This window comes from Orycteropus afer, unplaced genomic scaffold, assembly GCF_000298275.1.
Source record: "Orycteropus afer afer isolate SDZICR_OR568_19922 unplaced genomic scaffold, OryAfe1.0 scaffold00104, whole genome shotgun sequence".
NCBI classification, from domain to species: domain Eukaryota; kingdom Metazoa; phylum Chordata; class Mammalia; order Tubulidentata; family Orycteropodidae; genus Orycteropus; species Orycteropus afer.
Genome location: NW_006921691.1, coordinates 3728281 through 3738604, shown reverse-complemented (window position 1 = coordinate 3738604; position 10324 = coordinate 3728281). Strand labels below are relative to the sequence as shown.

At 37.4% G+C, this 10324-nt stretch overlaps 1 protein-coding gene across 1 annotated transcript in view; it reads right to left on the bottom strand.

The window, feature by feature from the left end:
• Positions 1-10324, bottom strand: part of FCHO2 (FCH and mu domain containing endocytic adaptor 2) — a 247237-nt gene that overhangs the window by 62565 nt on the left and 174348 nt on the right. Inside the window, 4 exon segments of the mRNA XM_007943332.2 lie at positions 2867-2891; positions 3550-3561; positions 5975-6150; positions 6433-6490. Of these exon segments, the coding sequence (XP_007941523.2) occupies positions 2867-2891; positions 3550-3561; positions 5975-6150; positions 6433-6490 (271 nt within the window).

The following is a 10324-nucleotide window of genomic DNA, read 5'->3' as shown; positions in this document are numbered from 1 at the left end:
AAGCAAGAATGGCCAGACTTCGTCTCACCTATTTTGGTCATGTTGTAAGGAGGGACCATTCCCTGGAGAAGGATGTCATGCTTGGTAGGGTGGAGGTCAACGAAAGCGGGGGAGGCCCTCAACGAGATGGATTGATACAGTGGCTGCAACGATGAGCTCAAGTATAGCAGGGATTGTGGGGCTGGCATGGGATAGGCAGTGTTTCATTCTTCTGTGCATGGGGTTACTATGAGTCGAAAATGACTCGACGGCACTTAACAACAACAACATGTAGTAGTGGAATTGCTGGGTCACATGGAAATTCTATTTTTAAGTTTTTCAGGAACTGCTAACCTGTTTTCTACAATAGCCATAACATTTTACATTCCCATCAGCAATGGATGAGTGTTCCAATTTCTCTATATGCTCCCCAACATTTTTATTTTCCATTTTTCTGATAATCTATTCCAATGAGGGTAAAGAAGTAGTTCATTGTGATTTGGATTTACATTTCCTTAATGACTAATGATGTTGAGCATCTTAGCACCTTTTCATGTACTTAGTGGCCATTTGTATATCTTCTCTTATTAAACGTGTATTCAAATCCTTTACCCATTTTTTAATTGAGATTTTTTTACTGAGTAGGAGAATTTTCAATATATTCTGGATACTAACCCTTGTCAAATATATGGTTCCAGAATATGGTCTCCCATTCCGTAGGCTGTCTCTCATGTTTTGCTACTTTTCACATGTTGTTACCGCTATTAGGTACCATATGGTTGGATCCAACTCACAGCGACCCTATTTACAATAGAATGAAACACTGACTGGTCCTACACCATCCTCACAATCATTCCTATGTTTGAGACCACTACTGCAGCCATTGTGTCAATTCTTCTTGTTGAGGATCTTCCTCTTTTTCACTGACCCTCTACTTTACCCAACATGATTTCCTTCTCTAGGACTGGTCCCTCCTGATAGCATGTCCAAGGTATGTGAGACCTGTCCACCATGGGTCACCTTACTGTTAAGGTGGTATACCACCAGTGTAATGATGGTATAGATGCCAGCATCACAGGAACAAGCAACCCATCACAGCACAACAAACTGACAGATCCTCCTGCATATGTAACATGAATTATTTCATAAGCAATTGATAGAAAGGTGAATAGGATCAGTAATGTGAAAGTCTTGTTAGCTCACGAGCAATTTTCCTAACATATTACTGTTTTATAACACCAAATAGCTGATGAATGCAAAGTACACCAAGATGAGTAACTGCAATAAACTATGAACATTATACTTTACAGAATGCTCATTCACACCACATTCCTTCTTTTGGCTTAGTTTGGCCATCTGTTCTGCCTCAAAGTGCTTATTGTGCTATTCTCCTCCATCTTTGCGTATTTACCCCTCATGTCCATAACCCAGGCTGCCTCTTTTTATCCTCATGTTCTTCACTTCCCCTTATAATTGAAATACTATCATCATTCCTTTTTTTAAAGGTAAAAATGTTATATTTTGGCAGTTATGAACTTAGTAAAAGTATTTTTAATTGTGCTAGACCTTTTATTATGACTGACATTGCAGATTTTATTAAATGTTTCCTTTACAAAATTGCATAGGTTTGGAGTGAGCTACCACAACCTTATTTTCCTATAAACTTTATTATTTTTAATGCATGATTCTTGTAATGAAGTTTAAGGCATGTTTCTTAATGCTACATGGAAAAACATACATAACTGCCTTCTATTTAAAATAACATCTTTTTTTTTTTTTTTAAATTGTGATTTGGGTAAACTGGTTTTCCGTTCAACAATCTGTACACATTCTGTTTTGTGATGTTTACTGCAATCCCCACACTGTTAACAGCATTCTTCCCACTTTCTCCCTATGCCCACCCCTCTCCTTTGTTCTTTCTTCCCATCCCTTCCCACCTTCCTAGCTCTATCCCTGGGCAAATGCTCTCCTCTTCATCTCATATGCTTGATTGTTATAATAAGCACACACCCTCCTGATATTACTGTTCACCGTATAGGTCTGTCTGCTGTTTGGCTGCCAGTTGAGTAACAGGGGCCAAGTTTAGTTTCTAGCTTGGAGGTACCTAAGGTCCATAGTCTTGGGGATTCCAGCATTCTTTATCAGACCAGAAAGCCTGGTCTTTTTTCATGATTTTGAGTTTTGTTCTACATTTTTCCCCACTCTATCCAGGACTTCTAACTGTGATCCCTTTCAGAGTAGTCATCAGTGGTACCTGAACACCATCTAATTCTGTCCTCAGCATCGTGGAGTTTGGGGTTCGCATATTCCATAAGTTCTTTGGACTAATTATTTCCCATGTCTTTGATTTTCTTCTTTCTTCTTTGCTCCAAATGGGAAGAGACCAATAGTTGCATCTTACATGGCTGCTCACAAGCTTTTAAGACTCCAGTTGCTACTCACCAAGATAGGATGTAGAACACTGTCTTTGTGTACTATGTTTTGCCAATTGATCGCAGTGTCTCCCAAGACTATGGTCCTGAGCAACCACACCCAACAACTCATTCTCTCATGGTGTTTGGTTATAACTAAGATGTTTTCATAACTTTTCCCTCATATGCTCTACGACATTCACGGATATATTTGCAGCACATATAAATATATAGATAGAGATAGACTCTGTCAAACCTGTATATACTCATGGCTGTAGTCCCATTCACCTTCCATCTCTGTTCAGCTTGAGTGTCTGTGCATTCACTCCTAAATTATTTGAAATAACATCCCTCTATTCTGTCTTTAAGGACCATGATGAAAAGACAAATTATTTCTACAGTTGCATAGACTGAAAGATTAACAACTGCCTAATAAATTAAATACATAAAATAATCAATTTAAGTGTTAAACTTACTAGATGAATTCCGATTCATCTGCACCTAAAAAAGAAATTAGAAAACTAAGTGCCATTAAACAAATCACATAATTCAGAAGTTTTTTTTACAAATAATATGTTAATATATATTAATAGTACATTGATAATGTACATTAGTACATCTGGTGGCATAGTGCCTAAGGCATTTGACTGCTAAACAGAAGGCTGGCGGTTCAAACCCACCAGCCACTCCTCAGAAGGAAGATTGGGCAATCTACTTCCATAGAGATACTGTCTTGGAAACCCAAGGAAGGGTTGCTATGACTCAGGACCGAATCAAAGGCACTGAGTTTGGTTGTTTTGGTACTGTTAATATTATATACTAAAGTAATTTTTAAGTTGTTTTTAGCATTATCTGCTCAATTGTGAACTACATTTACATAAAAAGATGTACAGAAATAATTTTGAATAGTTTTTGTTTTATGTTAAGAAATAATCATATATGTAACTTCAATATTCAGTGTTTTAAAATACTCCTATCTATAGAAACCCAAGGAGGGGTTGCTACAAGTCAGGTCTGACTTGAGGGCACATAACAACAACAACATTTATAGAAAATACTGTGACCAGCTAACTTAAATAATATATTTTGAAAATGAATGTTCAAATATTAACAAGATTTTTGAAAAGTCAATAGATAAAATATAAAATCTTACACTTACTGGGCTGTGTCTCTAGCAGTACATGGAAGAAAAAAAAAGACAGTGTTCAGTTTAGAATTTATTATATGGAATTTTTCTTTGCTAATAATTTGTTTTTAAAGCATTCAGCTGCTAACCAAAAGGTCAGTGGTCTGAACCCACCAGCTGCTCTGCAGGTGAAAGAGGCAGCAGTCAGCTTCCATAAAGATCTATAGCCTTGGAAACCCTCCGGGCAGTTATACTCTGTTCTATAGGGTCACTATGAGTCTGAATCAACTCAATGGTGATTGGTAATAATTTTTCTATTCCCTTCTGAATCAAACAGCAAATATACTCACCTTAAAACATATATATGTTAGGGAAAATAGAAAAATTTAAGCAATAAGCCAATTGGGCAACAAAGTATACTAAAAAATATCCTCCCTTCACATCCATATATATCTTTTTCATATCTGTCCTTGAAATTAATATGTTTTTATAAAAATTAAAAAAGAGAGAAGAACACATTTAAAATCATCCATGGTCACACTAGCCAAAGATAAACGCTTAACATTATATACATTCCCTCCTCACTTATCAACATGGTTAGGTTCCAAAGGCCAGGTCATTATGTAAAAATCAGCATTATGCAAAAATGGAAGATGACCACATCAGATTACAAAATGGAGAATGATCACATCATTACATAACAGCCAAATTACATCATTACATAATTCCCAAAGCACTGAGAACCACGGTCCAGCGTGTTGAAATGTAATCTTAACCATTACAGCCAACGTTACTCTCACTTCATGCCTCAGCATTCATTACAGCCAGATGTATGTCATTAATGTACAAAATAGTTGGATAATTCCTTTTTTACTATTATCATAAATGTGAAATGCTAGATATAGTTGATAAGTGAGGAGTAGGTATATTATTCCTCTAAAGTTTTATTGCGTATCTTTTTACAATTACTCTTTCACAATAATTTTTGATGGTTTCACAACTTCCTATTTCATATGTCTACACCAGCATAGTGCCTAAGGCACTTGACTGCTAACCAGAAGGCTGGCGGTTCAAACCCACCAGCCACTCCTCGGAAGGAAGGTTGGGCAATCCTACTTCCGTAGTGATACTGCCTCGGAAACCCAAGGAGGGGTCGCCATGAGTCGGGGGCGACTCGACGGCAAACAACAACAACAACAACACACCATAATTCAAACAATTCGCTTTCTAATCCAACATTAGTCAATGTTAAATAGTAATGGTACAATAAAGTCTTACTTCAGAAATCTTTCTGCTGAAAATAAAATTATTTCAGTATTAAAAATTTTAAACTGTATGACTGGGAAAAAAATACGTTTTCCAAACAAATATGTATAGACTGTTTAAAAATATTACTAAATAACAATATGAAACGGTGAGAAGTTTATTATAAAGGAGAAGAAATTTAATACCATTATGATAATCATGTAAAGATACAACTAATTTTCATTTTAAGACATGCTTTTTTCTCACAGTTTAACATTTCTGAATTTAAAGTATATCAACATCAGCGGGAAGATTTATTATGGTATTTTCCCTCCCTCAAAAGCTATGAAGTGTGGTATCTTAGAATCTTAGTCACTATCACTAAGAATTGTTATCTTTGCTTTTTCTTTCATGTCAAGTCTAGAAAAAGATATGTTATAGTAGCACACAAAAAAATACAAAAATGTAATTTAAATTTTAAATTTATTTTATCCAATTCCTAGTTTCATAAGGGTCACAAAACATCAAAGAACTTTAAAATTAGATGAGGAAACGATTTATGCTGCCAGTTCACAAAATTCTACCTGAGTATTATTCATAAACTGTAAAAGATGGTAGCAACAGTGAATTTTCTAGATTTTTACTTGCTTGTATAATACCTTCAAAAGCTAGCTAAACTAAATCAACCTCACAAATTCATTTTCCTATATAAAAATTACATAGTAAAAGTTCCTCATTTTTACTAATCTGATAAATCATAGAAAGGCAAAGAAATAAAGGCTTCTATCTAGAGTATTAGGAGCTCTGGTAGCACAGTGGCTAAAGCACTTGACTGCTCACCAGAGCCTGGCGGTTCAAACCCACCAGCCACTCCTCGGAAGGAAGGTTGGGCAATCCTACTTCCGTAGTGATACTGCCTCGGAAACCCAAGGAGGGGTCGCTATGAGTCGGGGCCGACTCGACGGCACATAACAACAACAACAACATCTAGAGTATACGAGCTCTGGTAGCATAGTGCCTAAGGCACTTGACTGCTAACCAGAAGGCTGGTAGTTCAAACCCACAAGCCACTCCTCAGAAGGAAGATTGGACAATCTACTTCCGTAGTGATACTGCCTTGGAAACCCAAGGAGAGGTCACCGACCTCTAACTCAATGGCACATAACAACAACAACAACATATAGAGTATGAACGTGCTCATTTTACTACTCACAGATATTGCTGGAGAGAGAGTTATATTCCCTATAGATACTTTTAATTCATCCAAAGAAGCCATTGTGTGATGTGAATTATTTGGATGCATAGGTTTGATTTCAATCCGGTACTTCTTTGGTTCTTCATCTTCAGAGTCAGAGTCACTAGATGAGTAGAAATGGTTCTCTTTGGTATGTGGATATCAGTAAAGGAATTTCATTCTTACATTATCTTAATGCATAACCAGTGTTTTATATATTTATAAAAAAGAACAAAATTATTTAAGAAAGGAGATGAACTTTAACAGAAATAAAGCTACTAACGTTCAGTAATAAAAAATATGCCAAATGAAAAATGATGAATCATTTTATTAGAATTAACTAAAAACTCAAAGAGGCTTTGGCTAACAGATTATTTTTATAATTATTTACTTATATGCCAACACAAATCATAGGTATCCAGATAATGAAAGGATATCATTCTGATTTGCTTCTGGTTTAATACTATAGCCTTCTTCATCTACATCAGGAATGTTCTATGAGAAAAAGAAAAGTAAGACTTTGATGACAACTACAATATACAAAAACATTAAAGATTAGCAAAACAGCTTTAACAGTATCATTTATCAAATATCAAAAGACTAATAAAATTATTAAAACTACTAGGAAAGTTACAGCTGTATAGCTAATTAACTTCTAATTATACTCCACTCTTCAAATGTCTGAAAGAAGCAAGCAATGAAAAATGAAGCAATTCATAATTTCAGAGCAAGAACTTCCCAAGGTCAAAATCAATCCAGATTGCTCAAAATCTATAGCTTCTGATCTAACCAGGAAGAATACATGGTGTTTTAAAAAAAGACTCTCAAGTTATGTTTGCTTTCCACAAATCATTCAAGAAATATATGCAACCTAGTTCCTCCCTTAAAGCAGCTTAAAATCTGGGTGAGCTATAGAACCTATCTAGGACTGCACATCAGTGGCTGCTAATGTTTCATAAAGACAGCCACCCAGACATCACCTGCCTCTTGAGAGAACCTTGACAACAGAACAAAACAAACAAAAATAACCCCAAAACTTGAATTTAACTCTGATCCAGTCTCTAGATACAAACTATCAATTTACAGACCATAAATAAGTAGAATATAATAAATACATCATGGGAATACAATCAGCAAAATCCAGACTGAAGGTAACTAAGGATAAATTATCTGAGGTCTTCAACAAAGAAATAGAAAGCTGGGGAAAGAGAAATGGGAAGGGAGGGAGGGAGAAACTATAGACTTAAAAGACATCAATAAATTCAAACAAAATAAAAGTGTTACAAATGACATTGAGACATGACCCTGAGAACAGAAGAACTAGATGCTGCCCAGCTACCATTGCTGACTGCTCTGAAAAGGATCATAATAGAAGATCCTGGATAGAATGGGAGAAGAATGTGGAACAAAACTCAAAATAATTAAAAAAAAAAAGGACCAAGTTTACCGGTCTGGTAGAGCCTGGTGAAACCCCTGAGACTACGGCCTCTAGCCGCCCTTCAGGTCTAGAACTGAACTCACTCCTGTGCCTTCCAGAGAAACCAGGCAAAGACAAGTGTATGAACTGAACACTGACATTAGGCAGATACACGTCTTGGAGAGATCAATCATGTGAGAATAGCAAGGCAGTGTATGCACAGGGAGACAGCTCAAGGGGCAGGAGTGCATGGGAGGAAAGGATACAAGGAAGAGGTAACTATGGGGAGGAAGTGGGAGGACAGCCGTTATACTGCGGGAAACTGCAGTCAATGTTATGAGACAAAATGGACATGAATCGCTGTACGGAAAATAAATTTGCTCTGTAAACTTTCACCCAAATCATAATAAAAATTTAAAAATAAATAAATAAATAAAGACCAAGCTTACTAGTCTGATAGAGGCTGGCAGAATCCCCAAGACTATGGCCCTTAGATACCCTTTAAGCCTGCAACTCCCATGGCTCAACTTTCAGCCAAACAATATACAGGCCTATAAGGAGAACAGTAACACCAAGGAGGTACAAACTCATTAGAACAATCAACCATATGAGATCAAAAGGGAAGCATTTGCCAAGGAATAAAGGAAGAAGGCAGGAAAGGATAGGAGAGAAGGACAAAGGGAATGGTAAATACAAGGAGTAAGTGGGAAGAGTGCTGTTACACTGTAGGGATTGCAATCAACGTCACAAAACAAAATGTTTATACATTGTTGAATAGAAAACCAATCTGTTCTGTAAACTTTCACCTAAATCACACACACACACACACAGAGACATTATATAACAACCACTCAGGAAAGGATCAATTCTGGAGATCCTGGATAGAGTGGGAGGAAAAACGGAATAAAATCCAAAAACTCAATAAGGACCAGAATTACTGGTCAGATGAAACCTGATGAGACCTCCAATACTATGGCCCTGAAATACATTCTGCACCTGAAATAAAACTTACACCCAGGGCCTGGCTCTCAGCCCAAAAGTTAACAAGATGTACATGCAGACCACTCAACCCAGGATGATGCACCCACATACTCTATGGTAACACATCCCTTACAGCAATAGAGCATGGGCACAAGCAGGCCAACATTCAAATTGAGAAAATGCAGGACAAACAGGATTACATAAATATGAGGGGCACAGGGGGAGGGTTATTGGGTAGGGAGGGGAGGAGACTGGGTTAGGGTTGGACACAGTAAATGAGGAGTGAAACTAAATGTACACATAATGTTGAATGTAAAACAAGCTCTTAAAATTTTTTAAAAAAAGACATTATAAGAAATTTGATCAATGAATGGATATTTGAAAATAGTAGGATCCAACCTATAGCGACCCCTCCTTGGGTTTCTCAGGTATTATCACTACAAAAGTAGGGGCAAGATGGTGGATTAGGCAGAATGACTGCACAGACCCTCTTCAACAAAGAAAAGGGAAACCAATTAACACAGACACAGAAGATAATCCTGGACCCCTGACCCTCGAAGGGAAGTATATAGAAGTGGAGTAAACCCCAACTAGCAGAAGAATTTGTGTGAAAATATGAAAAAAGGAGACATACGGAGCTGCAGTCTGGCAGTGATCCTGAGCTATCCTGACGGCACAGACAGCTTGGAGATTCCCGAGTGGTGGTAGGGCCTAAGAATTAACCTACAAATCACCCTGCTAGCCAGGGACTGCATGGAGGACTGTGCACAGTGGCTGGGGAACAAATGGAGAAGGTGAAGAGAAAGGTGGGCTGAGTTGTGGACTTTTGCTGGTCCGGGGGGCGCCGCCATTTTGAAGGTTTAAAAAGTGGCTTGACTATTTTAGATATTTAAAGAGACAGCATTCTCGCAGATTCCTGGGGCTTAAGAACATGTTCTGCTTTCCAGCAAACCCAAGGACACTTGGGATCTGCAAGACTGAAAAGGTACGACAATTCCTCTTGTTACTCTTATACCCCACACCCGCTTGGTGAACGGAAGTGGGGCCACACCCCACTCCCACCTACCTTCTGGGACCACAGGAACTCCATCACAGTCTGTGTGCTCAGACGGAGCCCGGGTGCCCTGCCCTGTCCTCCACTGAGTTTTTTTTTCTCTTTTTTTATTTCCATTTTTTGCTTTCTTTTTTCTGGTGATTAGTTTGCTTGTATTTGTCTGTTTTAAAACAACTAATACTATTAATACTTTTGTCCTCTTTATTATTATTCTTAATCTTCCCCTACCAGATCCTAGTTTTCAGCATTTTTTCTTTTCCCTGTGCCTGGTTAATTTTAGGTCTTTTTTTTTTTTTCTTTTCCCCCTTTTTTCTCATGATTCACACCATTGCTTGTTTTTCTTTTTGCATTTTTCCCATTATTTTCTTCATTTATTATTCTCCCTCCCTACTTTTTTTTTCTTGGTGCCCTATACCCAGATATTACAGGTTTTCTTGTTTTTCTTCTTTTTCCCTTGTTTCTTTCTTTGGTTACAGTTCCTGTGTGATTACATAGTGTATATTTTGTCCATGGACTTTCAGTTTTTTGATGGTTATTGAATTGTAATTTTTGTCTAACTGAATGGGAGACAACAACTACATCCACACCTCCTACAACTTCACTTACTGAGCAAGAGCTACTACCTCCTTCTCCACCAACAGGCCAACGATAAAAAACGACCAAGAAGAGCCTGAATCAACCTATGCTGCTCTTCACAAACAGTTAACAGAGATCTAAATACAAAAAGGCCACGATGCCTTGGAAAAAACAGACCATCACAGTCAAGAAGCAGGATAAAGTGATAGAAACAAGGGAGCAAGATATAGACCCAGAACACATCCCTGAGTAAGAAGCAGCATTGGAACTCTCTGATAAGGAATTCAAAAGAATTATCCTA